This window comes from Megascapheus bottae, chromosome 17 (assembly GCF_031878675.1).
Source record: "Megascapheus bottae isolate mThoBot1 chromosome 17, mThoBot2.hap1, whole genome shotgun sequence".
NCBI classification, from domain to species: domain Eukaryota; kingdom Metazoa; phylum Chordata; class Mammalia; order Rodentia; family Geomyidae; genus Megascapheus; species Megascapheus bottae.
In genome coordinates this window covers 17,132,137-17,154,750 of record NC_143525.1, presented here as the reverse complement: position 1 = coordinate 17,154,750, position 22,614 = coordinate 17,132,137, and the positions used below count along the sequence as shown (strand labels likewise).

The following is a 22,614-nucleotide window of genomic DNA, read 5'->3' as shown; positions in this document are numbered from 1 at the left end:
ATCAAAAGAATGAAATTCTGTCATTTGTAACAATGAAGATGGAATTGAAGAGCATTTTGTCAACTGAAATAAACCAGGCACTAAAAGACAAATAGCATAGGATCTCTTTTATATGTGAATCTTAAAAAAAAAAAAATGTTCTTATGGAGTTGAAAGTAGAATGCTGGTTCCAGAGACAGGGGAGAAGAGAGAAAAGGAGGAAGAATGAGGAAAGGTACTGTTTAGATAAGAACAAGTAGATCTGATTGTACACATAAATCTGCTATTGTACATTAGAGTGAGTATAGATATCCTAAGTTGTATGTTGTTGGTTTGTATTTTGATCTTGTGGCTGTTCTGGGTTTTTTTGTTTGTTTGGTTGGTTTTATTTAATTGTTTATTTTTGTCAGTCATGGGGCTTCAACTCTGTCCCTGAGTTCTTCAGCTCAAGGACATCGCTCTACCACTTGAGCCACAGCACCACTTCTGGTTTTCTGGTGGTTCATTGGAGATAAGAGTCTCACTCACTGTGTTGCCTGGGCTGGCTTTGAACTGAGAACCTCACATCTTAGCCTCCTAAGTAGCTAAGATCACAGGTATGAGCCACCGTACTGGCCTTGTTCTAGATTTTGAACTCAGAGCCTTATGCTTGCCAGGCAAGTACTCTACCAACTGAGTCACACCTCTAGCCTCAAGTTGTACGTTTTCAAAAGCTAGAAGAAAGCATTATTTTGAAAATTTAAGCTATAGAGAAATGACAGATGTTTAACTTGACTTAACTATTACAAAATGAGAATTTAGGGCTGGGAGTTTGGCCTAGGGGTTAAAGTGCTTGCCTAGCATGCATGAAGACCCGGGTTCGATTCCTCGGTACCACATACATAGAAAAAAGCCAGAAATGGTGCTGAGGCTCAAGGGCTAGAGCTCTAGCCTTGAGAAAGTCCAAGGACAGTGCTCAGGCCCTGAGCTCAAGCCCACGGCTGGCAAAAAAAAAAAAAAAAAATGAGAGTTTGGAGGCATGGCTTAGTTGGTAGAATGATAGCCAATGAACAGAACAACAGGTACTGAGTTTGATTTCCAGTCTCACAACAACAAAAAATTCAAAATATGTGTCTCAAAATATTGTATTACCTCATTAATATGTACAATATTAGGTTTTATGTATAAATGTTTAAAAGTAAATTTGATTTTAAGTGATTCCTTGGGGATAATAATGGAATAAATACATGGACCTTGTTTCTTTCTCTCCATTAGTTTAGCAACCTTTAAATGTATTATATAGGGAAATTTATAAAAGATTTGCCTCAGTCTTTGCCATGATTTACAGAAACCCCAAACTCTTCATTTACTTATGAAGACTTATTTAGGAATTCCAAATTCTGAAAGTTTAAAATTTATACCCCAATGGCCGGGAGTTTGGCCTAGTGGTTGAGTGCTTGCCTAGCATGCACGAAGACCTGGGTTCGATTCCTCGGTACCACATACATAGAAAAAAGCCAGAAGTGGTGCTGAGGTTCAAGTGGTAGAGCTCTAGCCTTGAGAAAGTCCAAGGACAGTGCTCAGGCCCTGAGCTCAAGCCCAGGACTCGCAAAAAAAAAAAAAAATTTATACCCCAAGCCATGGTTTACCTGAATAGTTTAATTCTTCTTTGCTTTTCATTCCCTATATAGTATTGATGCTTGGGAATAATAATTTACGCCATTATAGCCATTGTTCACATCCATCCCCTTCTTTCTTCAGGGATAAAGGTGTCTCCAGAAAAGATGGAAAATTTTGTTAAAAACCTAGGAATTGACCTCAAGGAGAAAGAAATCAAAGCACTGAAGACCCATCTACTTCTTGATGGTGAGATTTTTGAATATCTATATAATCCCTAGTAAAACTCTGGACATGACAGGAAAAAAAGAACAAGAATGGACAAATGGAAGCGCCTTAAATTAAAAAGCTTCTGTACATCAAACAATTACCAGAATCAAGAGACAAACTACAGTGTGGGAAAAAAATTTGACTAGATATTCATTTGATAAAGGATTAATATTCAGAATATATTGTGTCTAGGAATGTGGCCTAGTGGTAGAGTGCTAGCATACATGAAGGCATGGGTTCAATTCTTCAGTACCACATACACAGAATAAGCCAGAAGTGGTGCTGTGGCTCAAATGGTAGAGGGCTAGCCTTGAAAAAGCTCAAGGACAGTGCTTGGGCCCTGAGTTCAAGCCCTAGGACTTGCAAAAAATTAAAATAAAATAAAATAAATAAAAATATTCAGAATATATAAAGAGCTTAAAAAATAAACATGAAAAGAATAAGTAATCCAGTTAATGGGGCAAGTGAATTGAACAGACTATTTTCAGAAGTAGTAAAAATGAACATGAAGAAATGTTCAACATCCTTAGTCATAAAAGAAATCAAATCAAGGGCCCAGGAGTTTGGCCTAGTGGTAGAGTGCTTGCCTAGCATGCACGAAGACCCAGGTTCAATTCCTCAGTACCACATACGTAGCAAAAAGCCAGAAGTAGTGCTGTGGCTCAAGTGGTAGAGCCCTAGCCTTGAGAAAATCCAGAGACAGTGCTCAAGCCCTGAGCCCAAGCCCAGGACTGGAAAAAAAAAAAAAAGAAATCAAATCAAAATGACACTGAAATGACATTTCACCCCAGTCTAAGTGGTCATCTTAAGACAACAACAACCAGATGCTTGTTATAAAAGAAACTATACGCATTTATGGGAATGTACATATTAGTGTAGCCACCATGAAAATCAGAATGGAGATTTGTTAAAAATAAAAATTAAAAAAAAAAACTAAGAAGCACTAGTGACTGTGCCTATAATCCTAGCTACTCAGAGGGCTGAGATCTAAGGATCTCAGTTTGAAGCCAGCCCAGGCAGGAAAGTCCATGAGACTCTTATCTCCAATTAGCCATAAGAAAACCAGAAGTGTAGCTGGGTGTGGTGGCTCACACCTGTAATCCTAGCTAGTCAGGAGGCTAAGATCTGAAGATAGCAGTTCAAAGCCAGCCCTGGCACTAAAGACCATGAGATTCTTATCTCCAATTAACCAACAGAAAACCAGAAATAGGGGTGTAGCTTAAGGGGTAGGACAGTAGTCATGAACTGAAGAGCTCAGGGACAGCACCCAGGCCCAGAGTCCAAGCCCCACGACAGAGAGAGAGAGAGAGAGAGAGAGAGAGAGAGAGAGAGAGAGAGAGAGAGAGAGAGGGAGGGAGGGAGGGAGGGAGGGAGGGAGGGAGGGAGGGAGGGAGGGAGGGAGGGAGGGAGAGAGAGAGAGAGAGAGAGAGAGAGAGAGAGAGAGAGAGAGAGAGAGAGAGAGAGAGAGAGAGAGAGAAAAGAAGAAGAAGAAGAAGAACAAGAACAAGAACAAGAACAAGAACAAGAACAAGAAGGAGGAGGAGGAGGAGGGAGGAGGAGGAGGAAGAGGAGGAGAGGAAGGAAGGAAGGAAGGAAGGAAGGAAGGAAGGAAGGAAGGAAGGAAGGAAGGAAGGGAGGAACCTTATCATATACCCAAAGGAAGGAATCCTTTGGCATATAGCAAATACTCATGTTTATTGCAGCAGTAATCACAGATGGAATTATGTTATTTATGGTAGAATGGTTAGAACTAAAGATTATCTTGTTGAGTTAGATAAGCCAAGCTCAAAAAGCCAAATACTGGGACTGGTAAGACCTTCACCATAGGCTTTGAGAAATATTGAGTGAAGAAACTTTATATTTTGTATGAAAATGCCATTCAGTCTAGAATTGTCATTGAAAATAAGTTTTGTCATGTCAGTGAACTTTCACCAGTACAATCAGCAATAATGATTATGGTGTTGGCAACCTAAGAGTGGCCAGACATGCACACCAATGCGCTGATCTTTGATCACATCACATGGCATACATGTGGTTATAAGCCAAAAGATGAATGGCATCAACAACATGGAAATATACTTCTTTAACAAAAACTTCTAATTCTCAAAAACATTTCCAACCTCTGAAAAGACTAACAATTGGTAATAGGGGAATAGTTAAAATTGTGTTCTTATGTTGCACTTATTAGGTAAATTATAGTCGATCAGTTACCTACATGACTTATATTAATGAGGGTATAGCATGAAAAATAATAAACTTCTCAGGAAATGATTGAATTTTCAGTTTCTATTTCACAATTTAAAGATTTTTAGATCACTCTTCTAAATGATTCTGTTTTTCTTAAAGATAAAAAGAAGATTAGTTTCAATGTCTTGATGGATAAACTTAAAAAGATTACAGGTGAGATGTTACATAAGTATTATGCCACCTATTTAGGGTTTATATTGAAATTCATTTTTAACATGATATTGTGTTCCTTTCATTCATTTAACAACCGCTTATCCAGCATTTGCTTGACAGCAAGCATTATTGTAGATACTTAAGATACATTGGTAAACAGAAAAGCAATAAATCATAATACAATACATAGCCATCGTAGAGTATTTTAGGTAGATAATTAAGCCTCCTTGAGAATATGGCACGTGAGCCAACTCTTAAAGGAAGAGAAGATTTGGTCCATGTAGGGATTTCTAGACAAACAGTACTGAAGGCAAAAGAGACAAGGAGAGAGACCGAAAGGAAAGACTGTGCTAGGACTATTCAAAGACCAGCAGGAAGGACAATGTAGTTAAAGATGAGTGACTAGGGGGAAAAAATGCAAGAGAGACTAGGCACCAGTAGCTCACACCTCTATTCCTGGCTACTCAGGAGGCTAAGATCTGAAAATTGTAGTTTGAAGCCAACCCATGGCAGGGTTCACAAAACTCTGATCTCCAGTTAATCACCAAAAAAAGCAAGAAATGAATCTATGGCTCAATTAATAAACACTAGACTTGAGCAAAAAAAAAAAAAATACTCAGAGGTAGTACATAGTCTCTGAGTTCAAGCCCCAGGATCCCCTTTCACTCTCCCTACACAAAGTAATAGGAGATGAGAATAGTGATTGATTGGTGCAGAGAAGTAAAGGAGCAGTCAGTGAAGTCGCTGGAAACCCAAGAGAATAGGAAGGATATTTATTAAGGTTGGCTGTCCCCAAAAAAGGAAGTTCAGGTCAAGGATTTGTCATATAGACAGTTTACTTGGAAGAGAAGCCTGACTAGAGTGAACACAAAAGAATCTGAGGACCAGATTTAAAGGCAACATGGTATCTGAGGAGTTTTGAGGCTCAAGAGACAAAGAAATAGAATGGGGGGAGGGGCAAGCAAGGTAGTGCCTGTGAAAGCAAGCCTTCCTTGTCTTAAGAGACAGACTATTTCCTTCTTTCTAAAGGAGAGAAGATTCACGCTGCTGATGTGAAAAACACTGTGGAAAACATGGGGATAGAAATAACAAATAAAGAACACAAAAAACTGCTTAAAACTCTACCATTTTCTGGTAAGCATGGCACTGAGTCCTGAACATTTATGGCCCTAACCCAAATATTGCCCCAAGTTCCTTGCCTCTTAAAGAAAACTTGAGAGGAGGATGGCCCCAAGGTTTTCTAGTAATTCTAATATTTGAACTAGTTTATGACAACTTAAAATAATTTCTAAAAGATCCAATCCTAAATAGCACTCTTTTGTTTCTTCTCTTTTCCTTTTTTTTCTTTCTTTTAGTCTCATATTGTCCTTTATTTTTTCTTCTTCTCTTTTTGTTTATTTTCCTTCGTAAGACAGGGTATCATTGTGCAGCCAAGGCTAGCCTCTAATTTATCACAATTCTCCTGCCTCCTCTTCCTGAGTACTGAGATTACAAGCATGCACCATCCATCTTCTAACTAGCATTTCTAAAAATCTTACTGTTTTTGTTTTAGTTTAGAAAACAAAGGACCTTGTCATGCAAAAATCCTACCATAGGACAAACAAATTGGTTTGTACCATGTAGGAAACCTAATACTTAATGTACAATCTGGAAAATAATAAAAGGACAGGAGCAGAGAAGATGAATAAAGAAAGATGAAGCCGTATTAGAGAGGAGGAAAACAAGACAGTGAATGCCACTACAAATGCCTTTGCATTTTATCCAGAAATAGAGTGCACTGAGACTCCTATAACTACCTTTCATTTCATTGAAAATGAATTGTAATATGTTTCTAAGTGCTCCTTTTAAGTATGAACACTGATTTTTATGACTCTTCAAAACCTTAACTGTGTTTTATCTTACAGCTAATAAAAAAGTCTTTCGAAAAGATATAGTGGATAGTGTGAAGTCCTTCATAGGTAAGTGAGAAAAGGGAGACAAACAATAAAATTTTAGAATATTCTCAGGTTTTTTATTCAACAAATGTCCAGGATCTACTAAGTATTAGCTACTTCAGAATAATCTGAAATACAAAGCGGCACATAGAAGAAAATAAGATACTACTCATAGCCTCAAGTAATATTACTTTTTTGTAAGTTATAGTTATCATTGTTCTTTTTCTTGTGTGTGTTCATTCCTGTATGAAGTAGTCATTAAATTTACTGCTGTTTATGTAGCCAACATTTAATCCTACAATTGTAGTGAAAGAATTTCATTATGTCAGTTAAAATTCCTTGGAAACACCATTTTTAATGATCATTTCAACTGATTTCAGCATCTCATTATAATCATTCTCCTCTCATTAAACATTCAATAGTCTCTAGAGTTTTGCTCTATGTGATTTGTGTAGTTAAGCTTTGATCTAATTTTAAAATTATTTCTTTAGACACATTCTTTTGGCAAGAAATACTGAGGTTTAACATGTTTAAGGCTTAAAATTCTGAGACCTCTATTTTGCATTCCAAAATGATTATATTAATTTACTGCTCCACACATTATGAGAATACTGATTACCATTATGTTCTAACTATCGCATATCATTTCCCATTTTTTTGGTTCTTGCTAATTTTGTAGAATGAAAAATGAATCTAATTATTGTAAGTTTTTTGTTATCAATGAAGCTGAAGATCTTTTTATATAATTATTCCTTTCATGCTTTGAATGTCTTGTTCAGGACATTTTATTATTTTTATCTCTTTGCATATTAAATCTAAGCATATAATTCTATCTGTAGTCAATATTTGCCAATTGTCTATTTGCTTTTGGTTTTGTTATATTAAAGCTGTATGACTGCTTTGCTGACCTGTTATTCATATACTATATAATTTACCCCCTTAGAGTGTACAATTCAGATGGTTTTAGTATAGTGACAGAGTTGTACGACTGACACTATAATCAGTTTTAGAACAGTTCATCACCCTAGAAAGAAACTCTTAGTATTGCTACTGGTACTCCAGCCCTCTTAGATCTAAGCAATTATAACCCAGTCTTGCCATTACACTGTATTTTCATATATGGACTTTATTCTGTGTCAGTCCTGTGTCAGTCCCCTGAATTCAGGGGCTGGGCCAAGTCCCAGAGCTTTTTTATATACTCTACCATTGAGCCACAGTGCTTCTTCCAGTTTGGGCCAACATTAATTGGAGATAAAAATCTCATAGACTTTCCTCTCTAGGCTGGCTTCCAACTGCAACCCTGAGATCTTAGCCTTTCCTGAGTAGCTAGGATTAGAGGAATGAGCCACCTATTCCTGGCTTCGTTTTTCATTTTTATATGCTCAGTTTGATCAATCATTTCTTCAGTGATTTCCCATTGTTTTTCTATGACTTCACAAATCATAGAAACAAGTAATTACATTATACATTTAATTATTTAAATCATCTGATATATATAGGCTCTTTGTAAACTCATTTTTCAAATTTATTTGACAAAAGCTACATCAAAAATTTTCAATAATCTTTTTTATGAACTAGAGTTATCATTTATGTATAATTAATTGAGGAGGTATTTTTGTTTCTAGATAAAGTTTTACTTATTTTTTATTTTATTTATGTGGGATGAAAGAATCAAACCCAGGGCCTCAAGCATGCTAAGCAAGCACTGTACCACTATGCCACATTCCCAGCCCACATATCAAGTTTTAAATACTTTTGACCACATTAACATGAGTTGGTTATTATTATTACCAGACTCTATTTCCACCCCCTGCCCCAGTTCATTGTGAAGCGTATTTCTGACTCCCACATGACAAGCTCTTATTTCTAGGTAGGAGTCAGTGGCCTCAGTTTTTCATTTTATAAGGTCTTTATCTATTTTTTCTTAATTTTTTTAAAGGAGGGAAGGTTAATGTCTCTGACTTAAAAAATGTTCTGCGAAACATTGGGTTCAAACTCGAATCAAAAGAAATGAAGGACCTGGTGACTCACCTACCACTTACTGGTGAGTAGAAGCTATATCAAAAAGACATTCAAATTCATGGATATGTACACGTGTGTATTTTTTTTTTTGGTCAATCATGGGACTTGGGCCTGGGTGTTGGCCCTTAGCTCTTCAGCTCACGGCTGGGATTATAGGCAAGAGCCACTGGCACCCAGCATGTGTGTATATTTTTATACATATATTTATACATATATATTTATAACACAGGTCTAATACTATGGAATTCTTAAGAGAGATGAGGGAAAGGGATGATGAAAAAAGATGAAGGATGAGTAGTTTTGAGATACACTGCAACTATGTACAAAGACAGCATAAGGGACCTTAACAAAAGCTGTTGAACTAGCACTGATGGCTCATGCCTATAATCCTAATAACTATGGAAGCTGAGATCTGAGGATCACAGTTCATAGCCAGCTCAGGTAAGAAGTCTATGAGACTCTTATCTCCAGTTAACCACCAAAAAAGCTGCAAGTGGAGCTGTGACTCAAGTGGTATAGCTTAGGGAAGAAAAAGAGGAACTCATATTAATGGAATATATATATATGAAGCTTAAATCTTCTGTCCTCCATTACATATTCTGGTATTTTAGAATAATAATAATTATTATTATAGAACTAAATATGAAAATTTTGCAATTCCATACACCATATTTTCAGAGTATTTTTAAACCCTATCTTCACTTTGAATTCAAATTCTGATCTTTTTTACAGAAGATAAAAAAATTGACTTGGATGTATTGATGGATGTAGCAAAATCTTTTTCAGGTGAGTGAGAATTCATGTAAGATATAAAATTAAGATCTTGATTTTGTAGAAAATTGTCTCTCTGTATGCTGGTACTGGAGCTTGAACTCAGACCATTACATTCCCATTCAAATTTTTTATTAGACTAGTGCTCTGCCACTTGAGCCACATTTCCACTTCTGGCCTTTTGCTAATTAATTGGAGGTAAGAGTCTCTCAGATTTGTCTGCTTGCACTGGCTTTGAGCCTCGATTCTCAGATCTTACTCTTCTGGGTAGCTATGATTACAAATGTAAGCCACTGCAACCAGAGACAAATGCCTTTTGCCGTGTGTGTGTGTGTGTTGTGTGAAAGAGAGAGAAAGAGAGAGACAGAGAGACAGACAGAGACAGAGACAGAGACAGAGAGAGTTGTTGTAGGGCTTGAACTTGGGTCTGGGCACTGTCCCTGAGCACTTTTTGCTCAAGGCTAGCACTCAACCACTTTGAGCCACTTACAGTTTTCTGTTAGTTAAATGGAGATGAGTCTCACAGACTTTTCCTGCTCCACTTGGCTTTGAACTAATCCTCAGATCTCAAGCCTAGTGAGTAGCTAGGGTTACAGGAATGAACCACTGGTAAGTACCCTGTAACAACTGCATTTTTAAATTTGTTTTCCCTTTGAGCAATCACTGTTTACTCTGCTCACTTACCTATTATTGTTCATTTTAATGTATTTTCAACAACTTAGATTAGAAACTGATGAAAAGTATAGCACGCTTCAATATTTGAGCCAAAATATAAATACTGTCTCAAGGTAGCATCCTTTTGTTTTGGTTTGGTTTGGTTTTTTGCATTACTAAAAATCAAACCCTTGCTCATACAAGGCACACACTCTCTCCTGAGCTGTGCCCCTGCCCTATCAAGGTAAAGGTTATGCACGGGGAATATGGACACTATGACAAGTGAGTCCCATAATCCATGCTTTGACATAGTAACAGATTTTCCTGCAGGTAGAATTCTGTAGGTTCTATTTGCCTTCGGTCTTCTATAACAAAATGCTACATGCTGGACTGTTTGCAGGGGAGTCCAATGTTAAGGCACCTACATGTTTGGCCAGCGTTTGGCGAGGGTTTCTCACTGCTTTGATGGTGCCTTGAGTGCTGTGCCCTTATACTGTGGAAGATAGAAAGGCAAAAATAGTAGGGAGGGATTGGATTACCAGTGTGTAAGACCGCCTTTATAGGACTATAATCTCATTTGTGATTGAGACTCCCCATGATTTCATCCCCTCCTAAAACCTTTACCTCTTAATATTATTGTACTGAAGATGGCTTCAGCATGATTGTTTCGAGGGGCAATACTGAGGTATGAACTCAAGGGTTTATGTTTGCTAGGCAAGGCGTTCTACATTTGAGCCATACCATCAAACCTGTTTGCTTCAGTTGTTTTTCATATAGGGTCTTTCTTTTGGCAGATTCAGCCTCAGATCATAATCCTCTTACTTATATTTCCTTGTAGCTGGGATTACAGATCTCTATTTCCACATCAGCTTTTTTTTTTTTTTTTTTTTTTTTTTGCCAGTCCTGGGCTTGATCTCAAGGCCTAAGGACTGTCCTTGAGCTTTCTCAAGGCTAGAGCTCTACTACTTGAGCCTCAGCACCACTTCCGGCTTTTTTCTATGTATGTGGTACCGAAGAATTAAACCCAGGTAGGCAAACACTCTCACTAGGTCAAACTCCCGGCCCCATCAGCTTATTTTTTGAGATAGGGTCTCACTAACATTTTTTAAAGGGCAGCTGAATTCAAACCAGTATCCCTCTATTTCTACCTCCCAAGTAGCTGAAATTAGAGATTTTGCTGCGAACAAAAACATTCAGTCCACAGCATCATCATAAATCATTGGGCTTCTATGAAGCTTCCATGTTAATCCATGCTATATTGATTCATACACAGAATAGAAATGTTGTCTTGTCTCGCTTAGACACTGAATTTCAAAGTAACTCTTATTTCCATTTAACCTCTAGAAAAAACAGTAAGTGGGGCTTGGCTCAAGAGTAGCGCAGTAGTCTTGAGCTGAAGAGCTCAGAAACAGTGCCCAGGCTGAGTTCAAGCCCTAAGACCCACAAAAACAAATTAATTAAATATTTCTGCACTTTATTCTGTTTTCATAATTTGTAATAATTGTCTTAATATTGTCATCTGAAACATGTCCCATCTACTTAAAGGAGAAAAGATTCATGTCAAAGACATAAAGAATATGCTGGAAAACTTGGGAATCAAGCTCACTGAGCAGGAAGAATGGAAGCTGTTAAAAAATCTTCCCATCTGTAGTGAGTATTTGGCACCTTTTTGGTATTCAGGGGAACAAGGAGGTGGTATGGGCTTCTGGGTGAGGAATGTGAGGAATGGAAAGAAAATGCCATTCTGGCATAAGAAGTCCTGTTCTTGTTGTTTACATTAGGAAATGAGAATCTCTCTCTCTTCGGTACAGCCAGAGGCTGTTGTTGTTGTACATAGACAACAAATTCATTGACAGCTAAAATTTCTGAAGCCCTTGATGCCCTCACATCCTCAGGCTTTCCCCTGGGAGCCTCCCATCTCGCCACAATCCATTAGCTTCTTAAAAGATAAACACCAGGGGCTCACATCTGTAATCCTAGCTACTCAGAAGGCTAAGATCTGAGGACTGTGGTTCGAAGGCAGCCTGGGCAGAAAAGTCCCATTGAGATTCTTTACCTCCAATTAACCACTCGAAAACCAGAAGTGGCAGCTGTGGCTGAAGTGATAGAACTCTAGCCTTGAGTATAAAGATGCTCAGGCCCTGAGTTCAAGTGCCAGGACTGACAAAAAAAAAAAAAAGTTCTACTCTAGGTTCACGATAAAGACACTAGCATAGGCCCATTTCTTGGGACCCCCACAGAGACATCATCATCTATTCCCTTTGTACTCGCCCTCAACTGTGCCCCAGTCTAGAGCAAGCCTACACATTATCAATGGAGTTATTGCTCCTCACTGTGTCTGGCATTCTCTCAATGAACAATTATGAGAACTGAAGCTGTTCATGGGGAGGAGGGAAGAGGAATGCTGAGTATTAGGTCTTGCATGTGGTAAATAAACACTCTTCACCCTTGCAGCTTTATTAGCACTTTGGTTCTGGACGTAGAAAGGGGATGCCAGATAATGCCAATGGTGACTTCTACAGACATACACCAGGCACTGCAGATACTCCTGCCACAGGATGAAGGGCTTTAGGGACTGATAAGACCCAGGAGGATGGGTTAGGCTGGCAAATGTCCCCTCTTCTCCATCCCACCTCTGTTTATCACCTCCATCTATCAAGATTACTTGACAAAAATAATTTTAAAGACTGTTTTTTTATTACTGTTTGGGTTTATAACTGATTTTGATATCATCCCTTTATGGAATCTACCATTTGGGCTAAACATCTATGCATATCTTCATGGTCCCAGTGCCTAGGCAGAGAAGAGAAGAAGAGACGGAGGGTGAAAGTTTAGTTACAGAAGAAAAGAGGAAGGGAGCAGAAGAAAGAAGCACTGTGTGTGTGTGTCCCCGTCTGTCTGTCTATCTGTCTGTGTCTGTGTATATAGTACACAGTAGCCACTAGCATGTGTACAGCTAGGAGACAAAAAAAAACACACTGAGAACAATTCTCTCTTGAGGATTGAAATAAACTTCTAAGTGGGTCAAAAAACAACCTGGAGTATAGGAGTTTGGCCTAGTGGTAGGGTGCTTGCCTAGCAGGCACGGAGCCCTGGGATTCAAATCCTCAGTACCACATACACAGAAAAAGCTGGAAATGGTACTGTGGCTCAAGTGGAAGAGCTCTAGCCTTGAGAAATCCCAAGAACAGTGCTCAGGCCCTCAGTTCAAGCCCCAGAACTGGCTTTGACTCTGTCTTCCTTCTTTTGACTTGAATTTTACTATCTTACAGGAGATGGAACGGTGTACAAGAAAAGAGTGCTGGAAGGCTTGAGGCTTTTCAAAGGTAATGAGAACAGCACCTAAAATTGATGTGCATTGTGTTTGGCTTTGGGAGGATGGCTGAAGTTTGAACTCAGGGCTATACGCTTGCTGGGATGGTGTGATACTGCTGAGCCATTCCCTGTGATTTCTCACTGATTAGTTTCTTGATTCTGAATTTGTCTCCTCAACCTACCATTCTTCTGTGAGTCTATTGATAGAGAAGTCATGGTCAGTAATATGTCACTGTCCCAAGCTTAAAATTTTGCTTTCATTCAGATGATTATTTGTATTATAATTTACCAGAATTATCTAATTCATTGTTTGTTTTGAACTCGGGGCCTAGATGCTCCTGAGCTTTTATGCTCAAGGCTAGTGCTCTACCACTTGAGCTATAGCTCCACTTCTAGCCTTTTTTTGTTTGATTAATTGGAGATAAGAGTCTCATGAATTTTCCTACCGAGTCTGGCTTTGAACTTTGATCCTCAGATCTCAGCCTTCTGAGTACTTAAGATTACAGGTGAGAGCCACTAGCACCCAGCTAATTCTTTTTCATTGGTCATTACTGCCATTGAAAGTTATAGCTTTGTGCTTTCTCTTCTCAATTCCAACACTGAGTTTACTTGTGTGTGTGTGTGTGTGTGTGTGTGTGTGTGTGTGTGTGTGTGTGTGTGTGTGTGTGTGTGTGTGTGTGTGTTGGGGAAGATTGTTTGGGTTTGGTTTTCAGTTTTAGTTTTTGGTGGTACTGCAGTTTAAACTCAAGGCTTCATGCTTATGAGGCAATCACTCTATCACTTTTGCCTGCAATTCACCATTTCTTATTTCTGTCCCCTTATTTCCTAAGAGAAAAAAGTTCCTGTTAGAAACCTGGAAAACCTGGTGGAGGACATGGAACTTGAAGTCAAGGATGATGACTATGTGGACTTAAGGAACCACCTGCCAGCAGATGGTAAGTAGATAGGAAGTAATTGGCGGGCTGGGAGTTTAGCGTGGTGTTATAGTGCCCAAGGACACTGAGGCCCTAAGTTCAAGCCCAGGACTGGCAGAAAGAAAGAAAGCAAGACAGCAAGAAAGAAAGGAAGGAAGAAAGGACGAAAGAGAGAGGAAATTTCCAGGATTTCCAAAACTACTATGTTGGGAGGAATCCTAAGGCTTCTGTGTGAAGGCTTCTGAAATCAGAATTATTTTTGAGTGTCTTAGGAAGTATTTCTCTGTGTGCCAAATGGCTAAGGTTAATAATTGTTATTGTTTGTGCATGTGTGTGATTATCCATCTTTCTTCTTAGGTCTTTCTCCTCCCTCCTCCCTTTACATGTATGCCTGCTTTAAATAAGATAGCTCCATTATGATTTAACAAGATTGGTCTGGCTGTGGGGAAAAACAAAACACAACAAAAGCATCAATAAGAACTTGAGATGAGCCCCAGACCAAGATTTTTCTCATAGGAGGGTGTTAAACTTCAAGCCTAGAGCCAGTAGCTTCCCCATGAATAAAAACCTGACTGGGGGCTGGGGATAGCCAGCTTTCATCAGAGGTCTTAACTACCCATCTTCCAAAAGCACATAAATACACAAATCATTACCTAATTCAAGGTCTCTACACTAATAGTGACTGGCAGGTGTAAGTAAGACAGACCACTGCTACCTACACCATTTCCCATTCTACCCTTTCTTGTAGCTGGCCCTAACAAAGTTTTTGGCCTCACCTGTATTTTAAAAACTCATTCACACCAGGCTTAACTATGCTAGTAAGTTATTCATAACTGTCTGATTCTTCTTCCTATCATAAAGAAATCATTATCAAGTCACTTTTTTAACTGTGATCTTTGTCCTCACATATTAGTTAGAGATCCCACAAAATGCTTCCTACTACGAGGCTTTTGTTATCAGTTAAGAATTTTTAAACTGGGCCGGGAGTTTGGCCTAGTGGTAGAGTGCTTGCCTAGCATGCATGAAGACCCGGGTTCCATTCCTCGGTACCACATATATAGAAAAAAGCCGGAAGTGGTCCTGAGGCTCAAGTGGTAGAGCTCTAGCCTTGAGAAAGTCCAAGGATAGTGCTCAGACCCTGAGCCCAAGCCCAGGACTGGCAAAAAAAAAAAAAAAAGAATTTTTAAACTGATTATTTTTATGACAGCTTTTTTTTCTAGCCCTTTAATGTAACTATTTCTATGTCACTTGAATTCTTCCATTCATTTACCAAGCACAAACTAGTTTAACTAGTGCCAAGCACCCAGATAAAAGAGTGGACAATTTACAACTGATTATATAGGGAAATATTGGTCTGATCCCTGGTCACAAGTAGCTTCCAGTTAAAGGATAAAGAGGAGGAACATAAACTTGTTTAGAACATAAAGAAGGGATGCTAATGGAGGGACAAAGGGTAAACAAATGCAGCAATAGTACTCACTAGACACGATCTTGAAAATGAACCATACAGCCTGTGGATGGGAGAGAAAAAGCAGGAAAGAGCAAGGGAAGGGGTGACATTGTCCAAAAAGAAATGTCCTCTTTATCTGACTTACGTAACTGTAACCCTTCTGTACATGACCTTTATAATAACAATTTAAAAATTCAAAAAAAAAGCAGAAAAAAAGAGGGTGTGCTATAACAAGAAGCAGAACTGTGTTTTTGTGAGGGGAAGAGAAGAGGAATGAAGGCAGGAAGAGTAAGCGAGCAAACGCAGTCATTATATTCAATGTACTTTATATGAAAATTGGACTACATAACTTGAGAGGATCAATGGGATTGTGAAAGAGGGGGAAGGATTGTGAAAAGGGAACATGGATGAAGATACACTGTACTACAATCTAACTTGAATTGAAACCCCTTCACACAACTACTTAGAGGAGAGGAGGGGAGGAACGATCTAGAGAAAGAGAGGATATAAGGCTTCAGGGCAGTGCTTGTGTAAATTCAAGCCTGTCTATTGATAGTAGGAAAGGACAGGCCTAGGAGAAAAACTCCCTGTGAAACTTGCCATATCTCAAAATGGTAATAGTTGCATGGATGTTCACTTTATATTTACACATTTCGTTTTTTTTTTTAATCATTGTATGAGTTTAATCAGGGCATGTTTAGGTTTTTTTTTTTTCTTTGCTTTGTGATTTGAACTAAAATAGTAGACAAAAGGGGCCGGGAGTTTAGCCTAGTGGTTAAAGTGCTTGCCTAGCATGCATGAAGACCCGGGTTCGATTCCTCGGTACCACATATAGAAGAAAAAAAAAAGCCGGAAGTGGTGCTGAGGCTCAAGTGGTAGAGCTCTAGCCTTGAGAAAGTCCAAGGACAGTGCTCAGGCCCTGAGCTCAAGCCCAGGACTGGCGAAAAAAAAAAAAAATAGTAGACAAAATACTCAAAGATAAATTCTAGCTCTTTATATTGTGACTTTTTTATAATTTTTACAATCAATTTTTCTAATCTCTGTGCTTGAATTATCTTTTCTTACAGAAAATCAAATGGTTTACTTCAATGATGAAATGGATGAAGCAAAAACTTTTACAGGTGAGTAAGAAGTTGTGGTGAACAGAGCATTCATTATTAACTATGAACCCAGTGCCATAATGATTTCTTTTTTAAAAAGCTAGACACTTGTGGCTAACTCTAGCTACTCAGGAGGCTGAGATCTGAGGGTTAAGAAATCAATCCAGCTCAGGCAAGAAAGGCTGTGAGACTGTTATCTCCAGTTAATCATGAGAAAACCAGAAGCATTGTTGTGGCTCAAGTGGTAAGATGCTAACCTTGAGCAAAATAAATTCAGGGACAGTACCTAGGCCCTGAGCTCAAGCCCCAGGACTGACACAATAATCAAAAATAAAAGTATTTTTAGGGCCAGGAGCATGGCCTACTGGTTGAGTGCGTGCCTAGCATGCACGAAGACATGGGTTTGATTCCTCACCACCACATACATAGAAAAAAACTGGAAGGGATTCTGTGGCTCAAGAGTAAAGTTTCTAGCCTTGAGAAAAGTCCAAGGACAGTGCTCAGGCCCTGAGTTCCAGCCCCACAACTGGCAAAAAAAAAAAAAATATATATATATATGTGTGTGTGTGTGTGTGTGTGTGTGTGTGTGTGTGTGTGTGTGTGTTTTAATTTTTTTAATTTAAATTTTATTGTAAAGGTGATGTACAGAGGAGTTACAGTTACATAAGTAAGGTAATTAGTACATTTCTTTTGAACACTGTTACCCCCTCCCTCATTTTCTTTCTACTTTCTCTCCCTCCCCCCTCCCCGACTCGCCTCTCCCCCAAGGTATAAAGTTCATTTCTAGGGACCAGGAGTTTGGCCTACTGGTAGAGTGCTTGCCTAGCATCCTTGAGGACTGGAGTTCAATTCTTCTGTACCACATACATAGAAAAGCTGGAAGTGGTGCTATGGCTTAAGTGGTAGAGTGTTAGCCTTGAGGAAAAAGTCCAAGGACAGTGCTCAGGCCCCAGGACTGGCCAAAAAAAAAGTTCATTTCCAATGTAGTGTCTTGCTAGTGTCACTGTTGAAGTGGCTCCCCTCTGGCCCACCATTTCTGTGATTCTCCTTCTCCAAATCAGATAAATTTACAAGACAAAAGATACAGTAATCAAAAACACTGACAACAGGGACTAAAACAAAGGGAGGAGGAAAGAAAAGAAAGAACTACAAACAGGGCAAGATAAAAACCTCCGTTTCCGTTTCTTGGAGTTCATTTCAATAAGCGTCATTTTATATGTTCATATGCACATAGCTATTGTACCATTGTGATCCTCTGCTAAGAATATCCTAGACATATTCTAGTGAGGAAAAAAAATTTTTATAAAGAATATATTCTCTGTAAACTCATAAAATACATTCAGATGTCCCTTATTTAACTTTATATAGTTTGATAAGTTTCATTGTAAATTTGCTCCTCTAATTAGGAATTAAGCCACATAAATGTTTTCCATAATCTGGAGTCATTCTTTTTTAACACTTGAAAAACTCCCATTTTTGCTAAGGGGAGAGAGTTGATATTCATCAGCTGCGCCATGCGCTGAGGAAACTGGGGCTGATTCTTACTGATGAGGAGTACAAGGAGCTGCGAAAGACCATGTCAGTTTATAGTAAGTAATAAGCATATCCTCTGAAGCATAGAGGTAGCGGCTTAGATGTGTGCCTTTCTGAGATTATATAAGTGTGTGTGTGTTTAGTAAAATGAATTTAGAAAACAATGCTCACAGAAGAAATCTTAGTGCTTGTTACCACTTTCATTTTACTACTGAAAGTTTGAAACTTGATGCCTTTCACTATTCTCCACCATCAAGGTGAGTTTTCCTGCTATCCTGGGAGCACTGCTTACTCTAAATTACAGCCAAATAAAGAGGAGCATCAGTAAAATAAAACAAGGGGTAAAAAAGAATAAGCAGGAAATTAAGACAGTTTTTAACTAACCAATGAGTTTACTAAATATCTTTACCTTTTGTTTCATTCTCCCATTGGGGTAAAAACAGAATAAATTGTCAAAGAAATCAGAAGTTGTTAGGAGGATTTTTTTCCTACAAATTATATTTTTGTGTTGGATTTGTGCTGTCTTTGCTAATTTTCTCAAAGTTTAAACCAATGCTGTGAATGGTATCTTGTCTTACAGCTAGTGGCAAGGCATATAAGAGCCGATTGATAAAAGAAGTGAAGACCCTCAAAGGTGAGTGAGAAGCACAGTGAAAATTCAATTAAAATATACCTCGAGATGGTAGTACACTTCTGTAATTCCAGTACTTAAGAGACTAAAACAGGAGAACAGGGAGCTAAAGGCAGCCCTGGGCTACCTAGAAAGACCCTCTCAAAAAAATCCTTATATGTATTTCTTTTTATTGGTCATGGAGCTTGAACATGGGGCCTGGGGGTTGTCCTAAGCTCTTCAGCTCAAGGCTAGTGCTCTTGACCATAGTTCTACTTCCAGTTTTCTGGTAGGTCATTGGAGATAAGAGAGTCTTAGGGACTCAGTCTAGCTTTGAACCATGATCCTCAGATCTCAGCCTCCTGAGTAGCTAGGATTATTGGTGTGAGCCACCAAAACCCAGATACATATTTTTTAATGTTTCAATTTTTCTTCCTGATAATTTATAGATTAATGTGATTTATAACTTGCCATTTTTTGATACATTTACTTTTGGAGATCTAATAAAAAGTATTTTTTTCAAAACACTGAAAAATTTAGTTTCCCAGCTAGACATGAGTCACTAGACTTGCCTACAGCTGGACCATTCAGTATTCATAGAAATGTCCTATTTCTACATTACATAACTAAGTCTTTGAACATAATTATCCTTTTAATTTTTAACTATGGAAATATATTTAAGGATAGCGATATAGCCCAGTAGTAAAGCATTTCCTTACCAAGTACACATTCCTAGGACATTTACCTAGCATGTATGAGGTACCCCGCCCTCACAAAAAAAAACATGATATTCTCCCAACCTCTCACCAATCTAACCTACCTCTTAAAGGCAAATGATGTTAAGCATTGAATGGTCATCTTTCTCTGTTTTTTTTTCTTCCTGTTAACACATGTACAGTTTCTTTTATGCTCTGGTACATTACCTACCAATAGGGTTTTTGATGTGTGAACATGGTTAATCTTTAACTTTGTGTGTGTGTGTGTGTCATAGGCTTGAACTTGGCCTAGGTGCTGTCCCTGAGCTCTTCAGCTCAAGGCTACCGCCCTACCCTTGATCTAAGCTCCACTTCCCCATTTTCTAGAGATTAATTGGAGATAAAAGTCTCAGGCCCTTCTGTGCCTGGGCTGGTTTTGAACCTTGATCCTCAGATCTCAGATTCCTGAGTAGCTAGGATTACAGATGTGAGCCACCATGCCCCGTTTCATCTTTAACTCTTAAACCTGAGTGTTCACATTTTTATTCCATGTCCTTCTTTCCTAAGAGCCCCAGGTCAGATTCAAAAATATAGAACCTCTTTTGGAAGACCTGGGAATCAGAGTCAAGAATGAAGAACTTGAAGAACTAATGGCTTGTATACCAACTAACAGTGAGTATTCCCTTCACTGCATTCTCCAGAGAAACACACAGTGCATCTATCCGAACTGCCGAAAGTAGGCTCTTTGAAATCATATGAAATAAACGTGGAAGTGGCACTGTAGAGTGCTAGCCTTGAGCAGAAGAGCTCAGGGACAGCTCCCGGGCCCAGAGTTCAAGGCTTGTGATTGATCAAAAAGGAAAAAAAAAATAAAGAAAAGTAAATGAATGTTGGATATGGTGGCTCAAGCCTGTAACTCCAGCTCTGGAGTTGGAGACTAGGGATCGTGGTTTAAAGCCAGCTCAGACATGGTGGTAGGTGCCTGTTGCCCCAGTTAAAGAGGAAGCAAAATGGCTGAGCAGAGTGCCATTTATGTCATTGCCCTCTGACATAGGGAAGCATAAGGAGAAAATCTTAGCTCAGGCCAGACTAGGAACAAAGCTCGACCTTACCATGAAAATAAGTAAAAATGGGACTGGAGCTAGGTACTGATGGCTCACACCTGAAATCCTGGCTACTCAGGAGGCTGAGATCTAAGGATCAATATTCAAAGCCAGTGAGATTCCTATCTCCCAATTAACAAAAAGCCAGGAGCTATAGCACAAATGGTAGAGTGCTAGCCTTAAGCACAAAAGGTCGGGGACAGCACCCAGGTCCAGAGTTCAAGCCCCAGGACTGGAAAAGAAAAAAAAAGAGAAAAAAGGGAGCGGGGAGCCTGGAGGCATAGCTGTAGTGGCTGGAGACTAGAGACTGGCTAGGCAGATAGATACCCCACCTAGAAAGCATAAACTCAAAGTCATATTTCCAGTGCACGCGCACACGCGCGCGTGCACACACACACACACACACACACGTACACACAGGGAAACTTAATTCTGACTTGTGCAGATGACTTTGACTTTACTTGCCAGGTGCAGTGGCTCACGCCTGTAATCCTAGCTACTCAGGAGGCTGAGATCTGAGGATCAAGGTTCAAAGCCAGCCTAGGCACAAAAAGACCTGAGACTCTTATCTCCAATTAACCTTTACAAAATGGGAAGTGGGGCTTGGCTCAAGGGTAGGGCAGTAGCCTTGAGCTGAAGAGCTCAAGGATAGCACCCAGGCCTAGTTCAAGCCCCATGACCCACAAAAAAAGAATTATTATTTTTTCTGTGGTTTATTAAAATCCAACTATAATACACTTAAGAATACACTGTAGGAAAAAAAAGAATACACTTCCCACATTACTAAGACACTGTTGTATATAACATCTCTCCAGCCACATGGAAATCTTCCTCCCTTGCTCCTTCTCGTCCTTCACCAATACCTTTCCACCACATTGCCTTCCTCCCATGCTTAATATCCTATCATTTTAGAACTTCCAGAACGCCTATCAAATGTGCATGGCAAAAAAAACTGAGCCACCACATTCCATGCCTGTGCTTGGACAGCTTAACACTGCTGGAGAAAATTCCCAGCACCATGCAGTAAAACTCATTTCATACAATAGCCACACGTGTCCAATCAGCCCTTAACACTTCCCAGGGAGCCTCTGCTATACTTTCATACTTTCTTACTCTTAGAGACAATTTTATACCTTCTCTATTCAAATTTTCAGTATCTTCTCACCTCAACTTTTAGCTAATGACCTCATCTCAAATTTCATAGAGAAAATTGTTGCAATTAGCCAAGAATGTCCTTATTTTTCTACCTCCATTTCCATGAGCCTCCCTCTCTCTGTCCAGGCCCTCAAGACCTGCCCTGCCCAGCTGTGAAAAGAATCCCTGCTCCTGTGGTGGGCCAGCCTTCCCACAGTAAACACCTGCAAGGAAAGGAGCATTCCTTTCCCTGCCTGTATCCTCAGTTTCTACCTTTCAATTTCCAGTAGAGTAAATATGCTCTTCTGTCCCACTGGCCCCTGCTAGGTACCCTCCATGCTCTATTTCCTCTTCAGAGTTGTCTCAGAAAGTTAGCATCACTCATTGTCTCCACTTCCTCATCTCACGGTCTCTCATCAGGTTTTCATTCCCACACAGCACTGACCCAACTCTCAACAAGGTCATCATAGACCTACCTCTTATCAGGGGACATAGTCAAGTCTGTTATGTGAGTTGAATCTTGGCACCATTTGACAATAATCACCTACTTCTAGAAACATTTTTCTTCAGATTTTTAAAGTTCCATTCTCACCAAGTTTTCTAGTCCTTCACTGACAACATCTCCACCTCTTCTTCTGCCCCCAAGATATCCAAATAATTCAGTACCCAAGGCAAGCCAAAGACTGCCTTTGTTTATCTGTACCATTTTCCTAGGAGATTGAATCCAGTGTTCCTTTGGGTCAGATACCACCTCCAAGCTGATCAAATACATTTATTCCTCTAGCTCAGTCTCCCCACATCAGGAATGGTATAGCAAACTAGCTGTTTAATATTTCCACCAATTCATTAGTGATTCATTCCCTTAAAAGTTCTCAAACCCTCCCCATCTCATTTTCTGTCTATCCTAATAATTGGAAAGTAGAAGAAATTCAGTTTAATTCTTTTTCTTTATTGTCAGGATAATGTATCTCTACAGGGGTTACAGTTACATTCTTCAGGTAGTAGGTGAATTACTTCTTATAAATTGATACACACATTGATACTCCTCATGTTTTTGTCCCCATTTCCCTCCCTCCACCCCTCTTGTTTAGTTTAATTCTTTTTATTGAGTTCTGAGACTAGAACTCAGGTCCT

General features: G+C 39.2%; 1 protein-coding gene across 6 annotated transcripts in view; it reads left to right on the top strand.

Annotated features, from left to right (window-relative positions):
• The window catches only part of Efcab3 (EF-hand calcium binding domain 3), a 97,450-nt gene that overhangs the window by 41,779 nt on the left and 33,057 nt on the right, over positions 1–22,614 (top strand). For 5 of the 6 annotated variants that reach the window (XM_090349986.1, XM_090349988.1, XM_090349987.1 and 2 more), the window contains 12 exons: positions 1,720–1,824; positions 4,192–4,245; positions 5,275–5,379; positions 6,150–6,203; positions 8,119–8,223; positions 8,934–8,987; positions 11,172–11,276; positions 12,899–12,952; positions 13,772–13,876; positions 16,373–16,426; positions 18,519–18,572; positions 19,811–19,915. In XM_090349986.1, the coding sequence (XP_090206112.1) occupies positions 1,720–1,824; positions 4,192–4,245; positions 5,275–5,379; positions 6,150–6,203; positions 8,119–8,223; positions 8,934–8,987; positions 11,172–11,276; positions 12,899–12,952; positions 13,772–13,876; positions 16,373–16,426; positions 18,519–18,572; positions 19,811–19,915 (954 nt within the window). Of the gene's footprint in view, positions 1–1,719; positions 1,825–4,191; positions 4,246–5,274; positions 5,380–6,149; positions 6,204–8,118; positions 8,224–8,933; positions 8,988–11,171; positions 11,277–12,898; positions 12,953–13,771; positions 13,877–16,372; positions 16,427–17,889; positions 17,995–18,503; positions 18,573–19,810; positions 19,916–22,614 lie in introns of all 6 variants that reach the window. The other variant, XM_090349992.1, reaches the window with a different exon arrangement.